This window comes from Delphinus delphis, chromosome X (assembly GCF_949987515.2).
Source record: "Delphinus delphis chromosome X, mDelDel1.2, whole genome shotgun sequence".
Classification (NCBI taxonomy): domain Eukaryota; kingdom Metazoa; phylum Chordata; class Mammalia; order Artiodactyla; family Delphinidae; genus Delphinus; species Delphinus delphis.
The window spans coordinates 40,586,339-40,607,566 of NC_082704.1; the positions used below are offsets into that span (position 1 = coordinate 40,586,339).

General features: G+C 39.6%; 1 protein-coding gene across 1 annotated transcript; it reads right to left on the reverse strand.

Annotated features, from left to right (window-relative positions):
* Positions 1-451: 451 nt before the first annotated feature.
* On the reverse strand, positions 452-3,665 carry LOC138413958 (melanoma antigen preferentially expressed in tumors-like). Its single transcript, XM_069540340.1, has 4 exons — positions 3,376-3,665; positions 2,334-2,660; positions 1,004-1,499; positions 452-538 (listed from the first exon to the last, which is right to left on the reverse strand). Exons 1-4 carry the CDS (start codon positions 3,663-3,665, stop codon positions 452-454), a joined length of 1,200 nt encoding a protein of 399 aa, XP_069396441.1.
* Between the last annotated feature and the right edge of the window lie 17,563 nt (positions 3,666-21,228).

Consider the following 21,228-nt stretch of genomic DNA (forward strand, 5'->3'; position numbering starts at 1 on the left):
TGCAACTCTAGTGGAGGGGCAGAGGGAGCAAATACATATGCAACAATGTGTACGATGAAGGAAATATACATGGTACCTTAAGCAAAAGCAGCAGCAGAATAAATCTGCTTAAATGGGGAAGTAAGAGAAAACCTATCTGAGGAGGTAACATTTAAGCCATGACCTGAGGCCTGAGCAGCTACCCAACAGCACAAAAAGACCAATATCATTTGAGCAGACTATGTGAGGGGAAAGAGTGAAAAAAATACTGTGTTATGGGGGAATAAATAATTTCCCAAGTCTTCCAAGAAAGAGTAGAGAAACTGATAAATCATAGGAATGTCTACACTCTGAGTGAGATCAGGGACTTTATCTTTCTTAGCACCTGGAAAAGTACCTAAATCATAACAGATACTTGGTGAATGTGTGTGGAATAAGGAATAACTGAGCCAGGGGTCTGAGACCTGGGAAATTAGGCAGCAATATGCTGATGAAGATACCAATAGGTAGTGGGCATAGTTTGTTTCCTTTTAGTTGCATACGGTTTATCAAAAGCCACCTGAGGAAATCAGAAATACAAGAAGTTTGCAGGTCCCTAGAGGGTAAAATTATTCAACAACTACCACCTCTAGGAAGAGTTTCAATTGATCTGACTTGTGTCAAGTGCCCATAAATGGATAAGTGAACCAATCAGTGTGGATAAGGAAATGATGTACCATGACTGGGTCAGCTTACGTCACATACTCAACACTGTGGATAGTAACCAGAAAATGTAGAGGGCAGTGGGCAAGAGATCCAGCGGACATTTCAAATTCCTCTATTTCCTTTTTAAAGTTCCTCTTTTATAGAGATCAGTTTACATATCCAGTGTTCCTAACCCCAGTTTCCTAGAACAGCAGAACTTTATATATGTGTCTCTACAAACTTGGGTTTTAGGCAAAAAAAAAAAAAGTGAACACTTTCATGGCCACACATCGTGTTGAAACACCTCCCTGTGCTGTGGAAATCACTCTGAACAACTTACCCATTTCATGTCGTTCCTCTGTGCCCCGTGCAGCATCGCTTCCAACTGAGCCTGAACTTCAGCAAGTTTCTGACGGTCCAAACGGTCATGAAAAATCCATTCCTCGTAGCAATGGACAGGGACAGGATAAATCACATACTTCAGCTTCATCAAGGAAGTCAAGTGCTGCAGAAGGCTCTTGAGCACAGGCATTGTAATGGGATTGAAGGCAAAGCTAAGGACATGGAGCTGAGTACAGTGGCTCAGGGCTGGGATGACGGCAGAGAGAGTAGAATCAGTTATCATACAATTGTTTATCACCAAATGTTGCAGGGTGCTTGAGACCTTCTCCAGCAGAGCCTGGAAGGGCTCATAAACTTCTGAGAAGATGTGGTTGTTACTGAGACTCAATACCCTTAGGTGGGTGGCCTGAGAGCTCTGGGACAGGACAGTGACATCTCTGTGAGAAAGCTGACAGTGAGGTAGATACAGTGAATCCAACTGAGGTGGCACAACTCTACAGAGAGAAAAATGTAAGGTTATTTCAGAAGAATGAGGGCAATGAGCCCCAAATTTTAGGTACCTAAGGCTCTAGAATAAACTACTGTGTTCATGGTTTGCAATAAGTGGTTAACAATGTGGACTTTGGGATCAGACCTTATAGATTTGTGACCCTGAGAAAGTTACTTTACCACTCTGAGGTACAGGGTTTTAATCTTGAAAACGTGCACAGCAGTAATTATTATACAGAATTGCGGGAAAGGTTAAGTGAAGAAATTGCATGCACTTAGTATATACGACATAATCAGTGTTGGATCTGATTCACTTATTTGGCGAGGATGGGTCTGGGAAAGCAGCCAACTGAGGGTTTCCTTTGACTAGTACCCAGATGACAACCTCTCCATTCAGGGTGTAAGCCTGGGGGGAAATACAGGAGCAATATTATCTGGCAGTGTTAACTATTGGGGCCCATCCATGGGCATGTGCATTAGTCCTATAGCTTAATGTTTCTCCATCTGAATGCCTCCCCTTCCTCTCTAGAGAGCTGTAAAGTCCAATAGGAGAAGGACTGAGTCTTTTTCACCAATATATCTACAGACTTCTTTTAGGATCTGCCCACGGTCACTGAATGAATGAATGAATGAATGAGCACAGCTTCCTTTTCTAACCTCATCTGCTGCTCAGCATAAGGTACCCCTCTCTGCCCCAGCTATGTTCAAACTCCCAGCAGTGCCTATGCTGAGGCAAAGAGAGAAATGGGTTACAAGGAGCTTAGGAAGATCCAAGCATGGTCTCTTCTGTGTTAACAATGAGGTGATCAGGGAACCCAGGTTCCTCCCCACCCCCTCACCTGAGCAGTTTGTGCAGTTGATCTGTGAGGCAGAAGAAAGACAAGCTGAGCTCCTGGAGATGGTCCAGCCGCCCAAGGCAGAGGAGAAAAGATCTGAATTTCCTTCTATTGTAAGTTTTAAAGGGGATGTTACACAGAGTAAGGCTGTTCAGGTGGATCATCTGAGCCAAAAGGGTGACGACTTCACTCAGATTAGCCTGATCCATTTCCAGGTTCTCAATGCACCCCAGATCCAGAAACTGCAGGATACTTTTGTGCCCAGACATTCTATCGATTTGCAAATCTCTGCAGCAGACGTGCAAGGACCCAACATTCTGCTGAATCTTACTACAAAGGAAAGAGAGGAATTGCTTTGTTCTCAAGGTACTATTGAGGGAAATATCCACTAGTAATTCCATGGGTTCCTGAGCTGACTGAGGCTCAGACCCAGAATTACCAATCCCGAGGCACCTGACTCTATGCTGAGCTTCTTCTATCTTAAGGATAGAGTGCTGAGAGTAAATGCATGACTTAAAACAGAAAGGGAATGCAGTCCCAATCTCAGAGCATATTGTCTTACAGACCAGATCACTCCTTAAATCTAGGATCCTCAGTTTGGGCCCCCTGTAAGGAAAGGAAGAGACAGAACACATGAGAGACAGCTGATTTTAATATAACCCAGCAAGATCAACGATGAGAAGCAGGGACAGAACACTTTAACCCTGGTTTTCACTTCGTTGCCATTCACCAAGAAGTTCTTTCCACACAAATGCAGCGTCTTTCATCCTTTCCCCACCCCCTCCTTCACCTCCGGTCTTTCCCTGTCTCAATGCCCATACTTCACTTCTGTGTAATCGCACTCAAATCCATTCATAGTTTCCTCAAACACCTCTACTCTATAATCAACTCTATAAGGCAATAGAGTCCCGAAGGACCGACAGCTCTGCAAAGACTGCAGTATTCACCACTGGCTACTGTTGGGAGACCGTTAGGTATTCCCCTGCCCCAGGCTACAGCATACACTCCTGCTGACTCCCTGTGTCTCTACTGGTCATAGTCTTACCAAGAGGAAGAGTTCTGGGCAGGGAGGATCTGCAGACCATCAATCACGGCTTCCAAGATGTCATAGTATGATTCCCGTGTGGTCAATGACCCAATATGGAGACAGCGAAAAGGCCAAACCTTCACCATTGCCTTTAGGATCGTCTTATGCCCACCCAAGAAGGCAGCGTTGAACAATGGAACAAAGAGGTCTCTTGGGATTTCGTCCAGGGCATGGATAGTTGCAGGCTCATTATTCAGCAGACTCTTTGCAGCAAGCTCAAGGAGGGTGACTGTGGTCTTTTGGTCCATCTTCAAAAACCTGCTTCAGAGTGGAGAATTTTTAGAAATCCTGAGAAGGTATCTATAGTCACTTGTTTGCTTCCAGGGTTAGCTGTGGACAAAATACTTATTGAATAAGTATGTGGTGAACCATAGGGCCAACTCAAGTGACCACTACTATAGGAATAGAATGAAAATGGACTTGTGTGCACGCATGCATGCGCACACACACACACACACACACACACACACACTTCCATGAGATAAAATGCCCTTAGAAATCAGAGGTAAGTTAGCAGAAGACAATGCTGACCACCTAGCTGCCTTCCTCAAATTATTTCCTCCTGAGGAGCTTCCAGATGGCAGAAGAGTAAGAAGTGGAGATCACCTTCCTGCCCACAAATACGTCAGAAATACATCTACATGTGGAACAACTCCTACAGAACACCTACTGAATGCTGCCAGAAGTCCTCAGACCTCCCAAAAGGCAAGAAACTCCCCAAGGACCTGGGTAGGGTAAAAGAAAAAATAAAAAACAGAGACAAAAGGATAGGGATGGGACCTGCAGCAGTGGGAGGGACCTGTGAAGAAGGAAAGGTTTCCACACACTAGGAAGCCCCTTCGTGGGCGGAGACTGCAGGTGGCAGAGGGGGGAAGCTGTGGAGCCACAGAGGAGAGCGCAGCAACAGGGGTGTGGAGGGCAAAGTGGAGAGATTCCCACACAGGGGATTGGTGCTGACCGGCACTCACCAGCCTGAGAGGCTTGTCTGCTCACCCGCCGAGGTGGGCGGAGCCTGGGACCTGAGGCTCGGGCTTCAGAGGTCAGATACCAGGGAAAAGACTGGGGTTGGCTACATGAACACAGCCTGAAGGGGGCTAGTGTGCCACGGCTAGCAGAGAGGGACTCCAGGAAAAAGTCTGGAGCTGCCAAAGAGACAAGAGACTTTTTCTTGCCTCTCTGTTTCCTGGTGCACCAGGAGAGGGGATTAAGAGCGCTGCTTAAAGGAGCTCCAGAGAAGGATGCGAGGAAATAGTTAATCAAGTCCAGGAAGCACAGAGAGTCCCATAGAGGATAAATCCAAGGAGAAACACGCCAAGACACATATTAATCAAACTATCAAAAATTAAACACAAAGAAAAAATATTAAAAGCAGCAAGGGAAAAACGACAAGTAACACATAAGGGAATCCCCATAAGATAAACAGCTGATCTTTCAACAGAAACTCTGAAAGACAGAAGGGACTGGCAGGACATATTTAAAGGGATGAAAGAAAAAACCTACAACCAAGATTACTCTACCCAACAAGGATCTCATCCAGATATGAAGGAGAAATTAAAAGCTTTACAGACAAGCAAAAGCTAAGAGAATTCAGCACCACCAAACCAGCTTTACAACAAATGCTAAAGGAACTTCTCTGGGCAAGAAACACAAGAGAGGGAAAAGACCTACAATAAAAAAAAAACCCAAAACAATTAACAAAATGGTAACAGGAACATACATATCGATAATTACCTTAAATGTAAATGGATTAAATGCTCCAACCAAAAGACATAGATTGGCTGAATGGATGTAAAAACAAGACCCATATATATGCTGTCTACAAGAGACCCTCTTCAGACCTAGGGACACATACAGACTGAAAGTGAGAGGATGGAAAAAGATACTCCATGCAAATGTAAATAAAAAGAAAGCTGGAGTAGCAATTCTCATATCAGACAAAATAGACTTTAAAACAGACTATTACAAGAGACAAAGAAGGACACTACATACTGATCAAGGGATCTATCCAAGAAGAAGATATAACAATTGTAAATATTTATGCACCCAACATAGGAGCACCTCAATATATAAGGCAAATACTAACAGCCATAAAAGGGGAAATCGACAGTAACACATTCATAGTAGGGGACTTTAACACCCCACTTTCACCAATAGACAGATCATCCAAAATGAAAATAAATAAAGAAAAACAAGCTTTAAATGATATATTAAACAAGATGGACTTAATTGATATTTATAGGACATCCCATCCAAAAAGAACAGAATACACATTCTTCTCAAGTGCTCAAGGAAAATTCTCCAGGATAGATCATATCTTGGGTCACAAATCAAGCCTTGGTAAATTTAAGAAATTTAAAATCGTATCAAGTATCTTTTCTGACCACAATGCTATGAGACTAGATAGCAATTACAGAAAAAAATGTGTAAGAAATACAAACAAATGGAGGCTAAACATTACACTACTAAATAACCAAGAGATCACTGAAGAAATCAAAGAGGAAATCAAAAATTACCTAGAAACAAATGACAATGGAGACACGATGACCCAAACCTATGGGATGCAGCATAAGCAGTTTTAGGAGGGAAGCTTATAGCAATGCAATCCTACCTCAAGAAACAAGAAACATCTCAAATAAACAACCTAACCTTACACATAAAGCAATAGAAAAAGAAGAACAAAAAAAACCCCCACAATTAGCAGAAGGAAAAAAATCATAAAAATCAGATCAGAAATAAATGAAAAAGAAATGAAGGAAACGATAGCAAAGAAAATAAAACTAAAAGCTGGTTCTTTGAGAAGATAAATAAAATTGATAAACAATTAGCCAGACCCATCAAGAAAAAATGGGAGAAGACTCAAATCAATAGAATTAGAAATGAAAAAGGAGAAGTAACAACTGACACTGCAGAAATACAAAGGATCATCAGAGATTACTACAAGCAACTCTATGCCAATAAAATGGACAACCTGGAAGAAATGGACAAATTCTTAGAAATGCACAACGTTCCGAGACTGAACCAGGAAGAAATAGAAAATATGAACAAACAATCACAAGCACTGAAATTGAAACTGTGATTAAAAATCTTCCAACAAACAAAAACCCAGGACCAGATGGATTCCCAGGCAAATTATATCAAACATTTAGAGAAGAGCTTACACCTATCTGTCTCAAACTCTTCCAAAATATAGCAGCAGGAGGAACACTCCCACACTCATTCTATGAGGCCACCATCACTCTGATACTAAAACCAGACAAAGATGTCACAAAGAAAGAAAACTACAGGCCAATATCACTGATGAACATAGATGAAAAATCCTTAACAAAATCCTAGCAAACAGAATCCAACAGCACATTAAAAGGATCATACATTATGACCAAGTGGGGTATATCCCAGGAATGCAAGGATTCTTCAGTATATGCAAATTAGTCAACGTGATACACCATATTAAAAAACTGAAGAAGAAAAGCCATATGATCATCTCAATAGATGCAGAGAAATGTTTCAAGAAAATTCAACACCTATTTATGAAAAAAACCCTCCAGAAAGTAGGCATAGAAGGAACTTTCCTCAACATAACAAAGGCCATATATGACAGATCCACAGCCAACATCGTCCTCAATGGTGAAAAACTGAAAGCATTTCCACTAAGATCAGGAACAAGACAAGGTTGCCCACTCACACCACTATTATTCAACATAGCTTTGGAAGTTTTAGCCATAGCAATCAGAGAAGAAAAAGAAATAAAAGGAATCCAAATTGGAAAAGAAGAAGTAAAGCTGTCACTGTTGGTAGATGACATTTTACTATACATAGAGAATCCTAAAGATGCTACCAGAAAACTACTAGAGCTAATCAAAGAATTTGGTAAAGTATCAGGATACAAAATGAATGCACAGAAATCTTTGGCAATCCTATACACTAATGATGAAAAATCTGAAAGAGAAATTAATGAAACACTCCTATTTACCACTGCCACAAAAAGAATAAAATATCTAGGAACAAACCTACCTAAGGAGACAAAAGACTTGTATGCAGAAAATTATAAGACACTGATGAAAGCAATTAAAGATGATAGAAATAGATGGAGAGATATACCATGTTCTTGGATTGGAAGAATCAACATTGTGAAAATGACTCTACTACCCAAAGCAATCTACAGATTCAATGCAATCCCAATCAAACTACCACTGGTATTTTTCACAGAACTAGAACAAAAAACTTCACAATTTGTATGGGAACACAAATGACACCGAATAGCCAAAGCAAGCTTGAGAACGAAAATTGGAGCTGGAGGAATCAGGCTCCCTGACTTCAGACTATACTACAAAGCTACAGTAATCAAGACAGTATGGTACTGGCGTGAAAACAAAAATATAGATCAATGGAACAGGACCGAAAGCCGAGAGATAAACCCACGCACATATGGTCACAGTATCTTTGATAAAGGAGGCAGGAATGTACAATGTAGAAAGGATAGTCTCTTCAATATGTGGTGCTGGAAAACTGGACAGGTACATGTAAAAGTATGAAATTAGAACACTCCCTAACACCATAAACAAAAATAAACTCAAAAGGGATTAAAGACTTAAATGTAAGGCCAGAAACTATAAAACCGTTGGGAGAAAACAGGCAGAACACTCTATGACATAAATCACAGCAAGATCCTTTTTGACCCACCTCCTAGAGAAATGGAAATAAAAACAAAAATAAACAAGTGGGACCTAATGAAACTGAAAAGCTTTTGCACAGCAAAGGAAACCAAAAACAAGATGAAAAGAGAACCCTCAGAATGGGAGAAAATATTTGCAAATGAAGCAACTGACAAAGGATTAATCTCCAAAATTTACAAGCAGCTCATGCAGCTCAATAACAAAAAAAAACCCAATCCAATGCATAAATGGGCAGAAGACCTAAATAGATGTTTCTCCAGAGAAGATATACAGATTGCCAACAAACACATGAAAGAATGCTCAACGTCATTAATCATTAGAGAAATGCAAATCAAAACTACAATGTGATATCATCTCACACCGGTCAGAATGGCCATCATCAAAAAATCTACAAACAATAAATGCTGGAGAGGGTGAGGAGGAAAGGGAAAACTCTTGCACTATTGGTGGGAATGAGAAATGATGCAGCCACTATGGAGAACAGTATGGAGGTTCCTTAAAAAACTACAAATAGAACTACCATACGACCCAGCAATCCCACTACTGGGCATACCCTGAGAAAAGGTCATGAAGTACCTAAGGGTAAGACGGGAATAAAGACACAGACCTACGAGAGCATGGAGTTTAGGATATAGGGAGGGGGAATGGTAAACTGTTACAAAGTGAGAGAATGGCATGGACATATATACTCTACCAAATGTAAAATAGGTAGCTAGTGGGAAGCAGCCGCGTAGCACAGGGAGATCAGCTAGGTGGTCTGTGACCACCTAGAGGGGAGGGATAGGGAGGCTGGGAGGGAGGGAGATGCAAGAGGGTAAAGATATGGGAACATATGTATATGTATAACTGATTCACTTTGTTATAAAGCAGAAACTAACACACCATTGTAAAGCAATTATACTCCAATAAAGATGTTAAAATAAATTAAAATAAATAAAATAAATTAAAATATAGGGGCAAAACCAGATTTGACACACACAGAAAAGGAAATGTCAATGTGACCACACAGGCAGAGGTTGTTTTGATGTGACCACACGCCAAAGGATGCTGGCAGCCACAAGAAGCTGGAAGAAGCAAGAATGGATTCTCTCCTGGAGCCTCCAGAAGGAGAACAGCCCTGCCAACACATTGATTTCAGCTCAGTGATATTGATTTCAGACTTGGCTTCCAGAGCTATGAAAGAATAAATTTCTGCCATTTTAAGCCACCAAAAAAAAAATAAAATAAAATAAAATAGAAAAAGGAAAAAAAAAAGAAAATGGTCAGAGAACCTCGGTGTAAGACGGGAATAAAGATGCAGACCTACTAGAGGCTGGACTTGAGGATACGGGGAGGGGGAAGGGCGAGCTGGGATAAAGTGAATGTCAGGGACATATATACACTACCAAACGTAAAATAGATCGCTAGTGAGAAGCAGCCGCATAACACAGAGAGATCAGCTCGGTGCTTTGTGACCATCTAGAGGGGTGGGATAGGGAGGATGGGAGGGAGGGAGATGCAAGAGGGTAAAGATATGGGAACATATGTATATGTATAGCTGATTCACTTCGTTATAAGGCAGACACTGACAAACCATTGTAAAGCAATTATACTCTAATAAAGATGTTAAGAATATTATTTTTTCCCAAAAGGATACAAACCAATAAGAAGGAAAATGTACATCTACACAAAAGCCACACCCTCATCAGTATTTTAAAATGGAGAAGGCCAAAAATTCAAAAGTATTGTGAGTAAAAAAAGAAAAATCATGAATCCTGGCATAAGATTTGTCACACTCCCATTACTAGGCTTTGTGGAAAACAAAAAGACAGACCAAGAAAAGCTGCCAAGAGAGAGGAAAGATGGAAAAGGGCTGAAAGCTGATCTAAAACTACAGCAGAAGGACTAAGCCCAGAATAAATCTAAAAATACCAAAAATGTGTCCTAGAATATGAGAGCCTGGACTACAGGGAAGGCACTCCAAAATCGGAGCTTATGAAGGGACAGAGATGATTTAAAGTGCAGTCTTTGAAAGATATACTCTTAGGGAAGAAGAAAGGCAAAGAGTTAGGGAGAAGCATCCGTTGGCGCTTGGGTAATGATGGAGAAAATAAACAAAAGGGGAAAATTAAGGATCTTGCAAGACATAAGAGAACCGCAAAATCAGAGCACTCAGGACTTCTCCCTTCATCACCAAAACAAACAAACAAAATAAAAAAGGATCTGGTCTTTGCTATACTAAGAAAGTATCACATTATTAAACTAGGAATCTTGTCGAAGAAACCAGTATCATACAGATGAACAGAATGAAGGGAATTCCATACAAAGCTTTGTAAAAAAAAAAAAATAGATGAGGGAACAAAAGTGCATACATATTAAACAACCATGAAGGAGAAAAAGAGTGGAAGTCAACACTCCAAACAAAATTAATTATACTCAAGCAAGCATTGGAGGATATGAAACCCACCTTAAACAGAATATTTAAAAAAATCAAAAGACAGAGATTGACTAAAAAGAAAGGCTGAAGCATAGATTTCATAACCAACTTGGGTGTCCTTTAAATATCACAGCCTACAGAAAAAGCTTTTGAACTTGCATAAACTTAGGAAATTCTGCACCCCTCAGCCCTTCCTAAGGAAGCTACTAGAGCAGGGGTCTGCAAACTGGCCCACTGAACCAAATTCAGCCCACTGCTTGATTTTGTAAATGAAGTTTTATTGGATCAAAGCCATGATCAATCATTTATGTATTGACTATGAATGCTTTTGCACTACAGTAGCAAAGTTGAGTAGAGAGACAGTGACACTGTGACCCAGGAACTTACAATATTTCCTATACTTCTCTTTACAGAATGTTTGCCAAGTAATCTAAAAGAGGAACTGGGATTGTGATCCCACTGCGATGAGAAGGAAAACTTCACCAAAATACCCAATGGTGAGTATTTTACATACAATAGTAAAATGAAGGTGGGGGAAAGGGGAGAAGGCTAATGTACAAAAGTTTTATGCTGTGAAAAAAACCCACAGAAACTCTGCAACTAAAAATGAGAGAAGGGATAGAAGTAGAAGAAAATACAACAAACTTTTTATCATAATGCAGTAGGTGAGTGTTAAATGATACTGGAGGAAAAAATGCATAGACCAGAGAGTAAAGTTAAGAAAACAGGTGGTTCAGGATGATTTTAAGAAAGCATTAAACGTGACCAAAAACATGTCTTAATGATAAAAGCCAAAACTCACAATGAAGATATAACCCTTAGGAATATTTATGAACCAATAACAAACAAACACCTTTATAAAGCGAAAATGCAAGGAGACGTAGATAAAATAATAATAATAACAGGAAACAGTAACACTAGGAGATTTAATACACCAAACTCAGTCTAAGGCTGATCAAGTAATATAAAAAAGAGAAAGCTAATCAATAATGTTATATAGGGAATATATTCTTGTCAAAAATGGATCATAATTATCTCACAGAGATTAGATAATTAATTTCTATAAAGTAGAAATAGTACAAACAATCCTCTCTAACCCCAATGCTATAAAAGTTAGTAACAAAAATTGAAAACAGAAAGGCCTTTCCACCTGAAAAAAATTTTTAAAGCTTCTCTTAAAAACTGTTGAATATAAGAAGAGATGCAAACTGAAGTTGTAAAGAAATTTTTTAAAAGATTGACTGAAAAACTACATATTGGCATCTATGGGATACATTTAGAGCAGTGATCTGAGGCAAATTCACACAGTAGGCACTTTTATGAGTAAAAATGGAAGAATGAAGATTAATTAAAGTATGGCCTCAAAAAATGAAAAAACAAAAGCAACTAGGTAAAAAAGAACAATTAAAGAAAGCAAAACATAAAAGCAGAAATGAATGAGATACAAAATAGAAAAATGAAATCTTGTTTTTCAAAATGGACAAACCCCTAGCTGGCTTGATGAAGGAAGAAAGGGAGAGATCACACATACACAAAATAATAGACAAAGGAGAAATAATCATTGAAACAGAAAAAAGAGGAGATTACTTTGCCAACCTCTATGCAAATAAACTTGAAAATCTATATGAAATAGGTAACTTCCTAGATAAATACAAATTACCAAAATTCTGATTCTAGTGTTAGAAAGCTTAAATTAGGCAATTTTCATAGAAGAAATAAAGTTATTACAGCAATACCCCCAAGAAGCACCTTGCTCAGATGGTTTTACAGGTGAATCCTAGTAAACCATCAAAGATCAAATAGTACCAAAGCTCTATGAGTTATGTAAGAACATTAGAAAGGAAGGAAACTTCCCTAACTTCTTATATGAAGCCAGTAGGATGCTAACAGGTAAAAGGTAGATACCAAAATACTAAATAGAATATTAGCAAACATCCAACAATACATTTAGAAACTAATATACTGTGATCAAGTGCAATTTATTCCATTAATACAAGGCTGGCTCTATATTAGGAATTCCATTGATATCATTCACCATCGTCATATAATTAAGGACAAATATCATATGATTAAAACCACAGATGCCAAACAAATCTTTGGGAAACTTCAACACCCATTCATGTTAAGAAAAGAAAAACCTCAAGAAGTGGGAAAGAGGGACGCATTCTTAACATGATAAAAGATATATAATTAATTCCTCATGCAAGTATTTTATTTAGTGGGGGACTACCAGAGGTTTTCCAATAAGCTCAGGAATAAGAAAAGTATGCCCATTATATCATTCCTGTTCAGTCTTCAACTACAAGCATTAGTCAGTTGACTAGAGAAATCAATTAGATTTCTGAGAATGAATAACAAGAAGTAAAGCCACCTCTGTGTGCAGATGATATTACCGTACACCTGAAAAGCCCTATAGAAACAATGACAGATTGAGTAAAACAATAAGAGAAATCATCAAGGTAGTAGGATATAGAGTTACATACAAAAGTCAATGGTCTTTGTGTGCGCACACACACACAGCTGGAGGACACTTTAGTAGAGAAAATTCCATATACAATAGCAAAAACAAAGCTTAAATGCATAGAAATAAACTTAATAAGAGCAGCTATGCAAGGACAATTTTTAGACACTCCTGAACGACATAGAAGGAAACTTGAATAAGTACAAAGACATTGGTCAATGTTCTTGGATAGAATAACACAACATTAAGAAGATGTCAGTTCTCCCTAAACTAATGTATAAATTTAATATAATCTCAAAAATACCAGCAAATGTTTCTATGGAGTTAGATCAATGGATAATAAAATTAATATTTTTTTAAAAAAATCATGCAAGAATAGCCAAGATATAAGTGAAAAAGAAAACCTGTAAGTGGGGAGTAACGATACCAGACATTAAAGCATGCTATAAAGCCTCGGTAATTATAACACTGTGGTACTGGTACATGAGTAGACAAATAGTCCAGTGAAACAGAATAGAAAACCCAGAAAAACAAGAATAATATATGGAAATTTCAGTATATGATGAAAGGGCATTTAAAATCACTGAGGCAAAGATGGACGTTCAATAAATGATGCTGGAACAACTGAGACATTTGGGAAAAGAATCAGTGTAGATCCATATCACACACCATACACAGAAATAAACTGTAAACGGGTTAGGAATCTAAACAAATGAAACCATAACAAAATCTTTAAGAAAATATGGCAGGACTCTGCTTTAACCTCAGCGTAGGGAAAGGCTTTCTAACTGTGACTCAAATTTCCAGAGGCAATGAAAGAAAACAATGATCTATGTGCCTACGAAGGATTTTTTTAATGTACGGCAAACACATCATAACTAAGTTAAAAGGCAATTGACAAACTGACATAAAGTATTTGCAGCATGCCTCATGGACAAATGAATAATAGTCCAAGTATATACAGAACTCTGAAGTATTGAAGGACAAAAGGCTAATATTTCTACAGAAAAATGGGAAAAGATATGAACAGATAATTCACAAAAAATATATAAAACAGTCCTCAAAATATAGTCACACTTTCTCATAATTAGACAAGTGCATACTAAGACAATGCCGAGATATCATTTCTCACCTACCACATCAACAAAGGTCACAAAAGTAAGGCAACATGTTCTGTTAGTGAGTCTGTGGGGAAACAGTCACAGTAGCTAGTGGGAGTGAAAACCAGTACAACCCTTCTGGAGAGAAATTTGGAAATACCTAACAGAAATACACATGCACTTAACTTTTGGCCCAACAATACTACTGCTGGGAATAAAACTTGAAGATCCATTTCCGCCAACACAAAAATACTTATGCCTAAGGTTATTCACTGCAGCATTGTTTGTAGTTGCAGAATGTTGAAAACAAGTTAAATGCCCCTACATATGTCAGCGGAGTCCAATGCAGCTGTATAAGAAGAGAAACAAAAACGAAAACAAAAAAACAATGAAGCCCTCTATGGCATAAAGAGTTTTTTTATGGGATGCTGTTAACTGAAAAAGGAAAAGTGCAAAGGAGCATTATAAAATGCCGTCCTTCATTTAATAAACAAGGGAATATAAGAACACATATATGTATCAGTTCATTTGTGCAGAGTAAATACAGGAAAGATTAAACCAGAAGCTAACGAGATTGGTTATCTACAGGGGGAGTGTGGGAAATAAGTGGCGAATGGGAGGGGCTTAGAAGGCATGAGGAAAGAGTGACACTTGTCTAATAGATGTTTCTGTGCAGCCCTGACTCTTTGAATCACAGTAATATTTCACATACCCCAGAATTAAATAAAAAATTAAAATCAACTAAGATGTGGGGAGGAGGCAAAGTCAAATACAAACACCAACAAATTAACCTAACTATATTACAAATGAATGTCTTAACCACAGCTGAAGAGGTGAGAAAGAAAATAGCTAAGCTAAGCAACTTAGGGAAATAGTAGTTCTTTGACTGCATCCTCTGAGGCCTAAGACATAAAGAACTGTACACAAACACAAGTTATCAAATCTGTTTCTAACAGGTGTATTGGGTAGCCTTTCTGCAAGTACTTCATGTATATATCAGGAATGAACAAGTAAGTAAATATTGAAGATAAGGAGAGCCAGGTGAGACAAAGAAGTTACAAACAAGGCTACAATGGATTAAAATAAGAAGTATCAGTATGAGCTCCTGGCTTTCAGTATCTATACATATAGCTAGAGAAATTGAGAAGTATCTGTAAGCATGAGTATATACATACAATATATTTCCTTCATTTGTGGACGGAGAGGGAGGACTTAGCAGCAATGAAACCGCTATAGCAATGAACACACACTGAGATATTGGTTTCTAAATGTCATTTTCCAAGAAAAGGAAACATGGCTCTTTGCAGAAGTGTTTTGATTTCAGGGCTGTGGTGGGGACAAAAACACAAGATGAACAGGAATACCTTACAATGCCAGCAAGGAAGTACACAAAAAAGGATCAGGTCATGCTGAAAGAACACAGACCCCACCAAAAGGAGCTTGCAGTCACCAAAGCTGGAACAATTCAAGAAACTAAATAATGATTTAATTTGATTATAAGTCACAATATAACATAGTTATTCATGATTCAATACCGACAAATAATTTGATTAGCTATTTGATTCATTAATTTGAAATAAAACAAGTTTTATCAACAACTTGAAAATTTATAAATAAATAAATGGGGGAGAAAAGACAGTTCTTCAGAATTCCAATGAACCAATGTAGTAGGAAAAAGGAAATAGAAAGTCACCATTAAGTCATAATTGTTGTAGGCAAGATCAACAGATGGATTTTAAAAGTCGTGAATAACAGTCTGAGAAGAAATAGGATATTTTCATGGTCTGAAAGTATTTCCTACACGATATTTATTACTTACAAATAGGAAAACAGTACTATTACAATGGAGCAACACAGTTGTCCCTACCTTAATCAAGTGTTGCAATTGAATATCATCATTAATACAACATATGGACATCATGTACCCCCCCACATGATGCTTGGAGCAAGGAACAGAATTGCTTTTGCAGCGCTGCGGTATAAGACCTAAAGTTAAGGCACAGTGACATGTATGCCTTGACATTTGGGGGAAAACCCAGAGGGTCTCAAATGACGAACCACAAGTACCCATTCCCCTTTTGTGCTCCCGGGAGGAAGGTCCCCTAGCCAAAGAACCAGCCTTATCATGGGAAATAGCCACAGTGCCTGCTCGCCCCTGACTATCAGGTTTCAGTTCCCTACCAGCTCACAGAAGTATTCAAACAAGCCAATCACATCCTCCCATGTGAACCAAGGGTCACCTCGTCCTCTTGCTACTACAGACTGCCCCCCACAGCCCCTGCTTGTTCACTCTCTTCCAGAGAATGTCTCCTGTGGGGCTCTATCTGGCCAGTAATGCCCTCCTCCCCAGGCTGTGAGTAAACGTTACTAATAAGCTGCCGTGGGTAGTATCTGTCCAGTGTCAGGTGTCGTGTGTTCAGCCACCCCCATAACACTAGGGTGGAAATTCCTCCATCACCAATGGGGTGAAGGGGAGGAGAATAAAACAGGTATTGTTGCCAAAAATGTATAAGTTCAATCAAATCACAAGAACACATCAGACAAACCCAAGTTGACACACATTCTATAAAATACCTGACCAGTATCTTCAAAAGCGTCAAGATTGGGAAACACCCAGAAAGCTTAAGGAACTGTCAGCCTGGAGGAGACTAAGGAGAAATGATGGCCAAATGCAATGTGGTATCCAGAATGGGATGCTGGAATAGAAAAATGAGATTACTGGGACAAATGGTGAAATTCAAATAAAGTATGTAGATTAGTTAATAGTACTGCATCAATGTTAATTTCTTAATTTTGATACGTTTTTCTATGGCTATATAAGATGTTAACATTAGGGAAATCTGGGTGAAGGCTTTCTATACTATTTGCAAAGTTTCTGTGAGCCTAAAATTATTTCAAAATAAAGAATTAAAAAAAAATTCAGGGCTTTCCTGGTGGCACAGTGGCTTAGAGTCCGCCTGCTGATGCAGGGGACACGGGTTCATGCCCCGGTCTGGGAAGATCCCACATGCCATGGAGCAGCTAGGCCAGTGAGTCATGGCCACTGAGCCTGCGCGTCCAGAGCCTGTGCTCCACAACGGGAGAGGCCACAACAGTGAGAGGCCCGCGTACCACAAAAAAAAAAAAAAAAGAAAAAGAATTCAGTGGTTAAAGGAATGGTTATTGTATAAACGACACTGTTTAATAATAGTTTAATTGAAATATGGTTAGGAGGATGGATATATGCTCGTGCCGCATCATACATTAAAAAGCTATTTCAAACTGCTTTAGAGAGCCCATTAAAATAAATGAAAGTGCAGTTATCTCCAAGATGTAGATGAGTATTTATCTGCTTTTCAGAAGGTAACCATTTTAAGTATGAAAGCAATGAAATACCATATATATATAGAGAGAGAGAGAGAGAGAGAGAGAGAGAGACACCAGAGAGAGAGACAGGGAGAGGTGGGGGAGGGGGGAGAGAGAGACATACATTTCAATACTTACAATTTAAAGTCTGAGATATCAAAACAAACCACAAACAAAACTGAGGTGCAAAGGTGAAATACAATTTTTTTTTTAAGAAGCGGAAGGAAGGCTGATTGAGGGATTTTAAAGAGAGAGCAGGAAATGATTAGCCACACAACTGAAGCGAATCTCAGCTGAGGAAAGAGGAACCCACGGAGCGTGGACAGTGGACCCAGCAATCCGTTCCATTGCCTTTCTTATTAACCCCCAAACCTTGATCCTGGGTAATTTAATTTAGGTCAATAGAGGCGTAATTTACAGAAAGAATGCTGTTGTAATTTACCTGATTGGAACAAGAGTTGGAAAAAACTTCAGCTGTCCAAGACCCCAGCAGTAGGAGCAGGTTCCTCCCTCTCCAGAGCTCGCAGCGGAGAAGCCTCAGTGTTTCCGGAACTGGGCGTCTTAACGGTTCCCTCTCAAAGTTAAGCTCGCCGGAAAAGGACTTGGATTGGTGCAGCTCAGGTCATGTGACCCTCTATCACTCAATCTACTCTGTACTGGGAGGAGGGGCCGGATTCCCGACCCCACCCAGAGGGACCGAGGGGAGAGAGCCTTATGTGTGAGAGGGTTCTTCTCAGGTGCCAGCGCCACCCTCTTACATCTCCTTGTCACAGTGTCTTTCCTTGTCGCCTGGGCACTGCCTGGCCAGGGTTTCTGCCAGGCCGGGTCTCAAACCTAGAGAATTGATGTCCAAATTGATAGTCTACACAACAGAGGGTGTGAACTTAAAAATGAGTGGCGGGCTTCCCTGGTGGCGCAGTGGTTGAGAGTCCGCCTGCTGATGCAGGGGACACGGGTTCGTGCCCTGGTCCGGGAAGACCCCACGTGCCGTGGAGCGGCTGGGCGTGTGAGCCATGGCTGCTGAGCCTGCGCATCCCGAGCCTGTGCTCCGCAACGGGAGAGGTCACGACAGTGAGAGGCCCGTGTAGCGCAAAAAAAAAAAAAAAAAAAAAAGAAAAGAAAAAACACGAGTGGCCAATGACGACATAAAGCCATCAGACTTTAGTTTCCCTGGGGCTCTGCTATATTAAACAAGCAGTCGAGTCCCCACCAAAACATAGGAAAAATGTATTCTTGCCTCTGTGCAGTAAAGCCAGCATAGCATTTACATTGATACTTGACAAAAGCAACATAATGGAGAAAACTGCCGCCCACTAATAACTCTACTATCAATTGCAAGAATAGCTAATAGTATTTGTTTCCAACCCTCTCCCTGGACTCCTGCTTCCACTTCTTCCCTGTCTGCTTCCTTTTCTGGTCCCAATTGTTTACCACATTTTGGACTACAATACACTTTATTCATATGCAATTTTGTAAATTGGCCATCTCCCTTCGTGGAAAAATATAAATTCCAGGAGGGCAGGAACCTTTGTTGGTTTGTTCATTAACATATGCTAAGTGCCTATAGTAATGCCTGGTTCACTGGATACTTGAATATTTGTTGAATGAATTTTTCTCCAGCCTCACTAGCCTCTTTTCTGTGCCTCTAACCCTAACTCACCAAACATGTTCCCCTACAATTATATGTTTTCCTGTAACAGCCTGCCCCAGATAGCCCTACAACCACCTTCCTTACTAAACTCACATCTCTGTCAACTTATCAGACAAGGCTTACTTTTCTTCATGACACTTAGCATTTGATCATCGCTTTTCTGGGTTGTTTCCTTTGTTTGTTCGTTTGTTTTCTTTTTTGTTTTTGTTTTGCTTTAGTTTACTTTTGTTTTTTTCTGTTTTCTTTCTTCAACACTTTTTCTTTTCCTTTTTGAATTTTAATTTTAGTTTATTTTTGGCTGCGTTGGGTCTTTGTTGGTGCGCGCGGGCTCTCTCAAGTTGCAGCCAGTGGGGACTACTCTTCGTTGCGGTGCACAGGTTTCTCATTGCAGTGGCTTCTCTTGTGGCGGAGCACGGGCTCTAGGTGCGCGGACTTCCCTAGCTGTGGCACACGGGCTCAGTAATTTTGGCTCACGCACTCCAGAGCACAGGCTCAGTAGTTGTGTCACATGGGTTTAGTTGCTCCGTGGTTGTGGGATAGTCCCGGACCAGGGCTCGAACCTGTGTCCCCTGCATTGGCAGGCAGATTCTTAACCCCTGTGCCACCAGGGAAGACCAACATTTTTTCTTACACTCTAATTGAAGATAAAGAAGTAGACCAGCCACAGCCATTTTAATTTTTGTAGTACAACGTCATCTGTCAGTAGATGGGGTAATGGCATCAAATATCTTAAGACTGGATCCCTGGTTTTATGGCTTTACCACTTAGTGGTACCACAAGCTACATGACCTTGGCCAGGCACATCAACTTTTCCAAGATTTCATTATCCATATTCAAAAGGAGAATGGCAATTTTTTTGAATTTCATTTATTTACTGATTGATTTTCAGCAGGTTCTTATTACTTATCTATTTTATACATATTAGTGTATACATGTCAATCCCAAGCTCCCAATTCATCCCAGCACCACCCACAACCCACCCGCCCGCACTTTCTCCCCTTGGTGTCCACACATTTGTTCTCTATATCTGTGTCTCCATTTCTGCTTTGCAAACCGGTGCATCTGCACTATTTTTCTAGATTACACATATATGTGTTATTCTACGATATTTGTTTTTCTTTTTCTGACTTAATTCAGTCTGTATGACAGTCTCTAGGCCCACACACATCTCTATAAATGACCCAATTTTTTTTCTTTTTATGGCTGAGTAATATTCCATTGTATATATGTACCACATCTTCTTTATCCATTCATCTGATGATGGGCATTTACGTTGCTTCCATGACCTGGCTGTTGTAAATAGAGCTGCATTGGTGTACCTGTGTCTTTTTGAATTATGGTTTTCTCTGGGTATATGCCCAGTAGTGGGATTGCTGGGTCATACGGTAATTCTATTTTTAGTTTTTTAAGGAACCTCCATACTACTCTCCCTAGTGGCTATACTAATTTACATTCCCACCAAGAGTGCAAGAGTTTTCCCTTTTCTCCACACCATCTTTAGCATTTGTTGTTTGTAGATTTTCTGATGATGCCCATTCTAATTGGTGTGAGGTGATACCTCATTGTAGTTTTGATTTGCATTTCTCTAATAATTAGTGATGTTCAGCAGCTTTTCATGTGCCTCTTGGCCATCTGTATATCTTCTTTGGAGAAATGTCTATTTAGGTCTTCTGCCCAGTTTTTAATTGGGTTTTCCTTTTTTTTAATATTGAGCTGCATGTGCTGTTTATATATACTTGAGATAGTTCCTTTGTCCATTGATTCGCTTGCAAATACTCTCTCCCATTCTGAGGGTTGTCTTTTTGTCTTTTTTATAGTTTCCTTTGCTGTGCAAAAGCTTTTAAGTTTCATTAGGTCCCATTTGTTTATTTTTGTTTTTATTTCCATTACTCTAGGAGGTGGATAAAAAAGATCTTGCTGTGATTTATGTCAAAGAGTGTTCTTCCGAAGTTTTCCTTTAAGAGTTTTATAGTGTTTGGTCTTACATTTAGATCTCTAATCCATTTTGAGTTTATTTTTGTGTATGGTGTTAGGGAGTGTTCTAATCTCATTCTTTTACTTGTAGCTGTCCAGTTTTCCCAGAACCACTTATTGAAGAGACTGTCTTTTCTCCATTGTATATCCTTGCCTCCTTTGGCATACATTAGTCAACCATAGGTGCATGG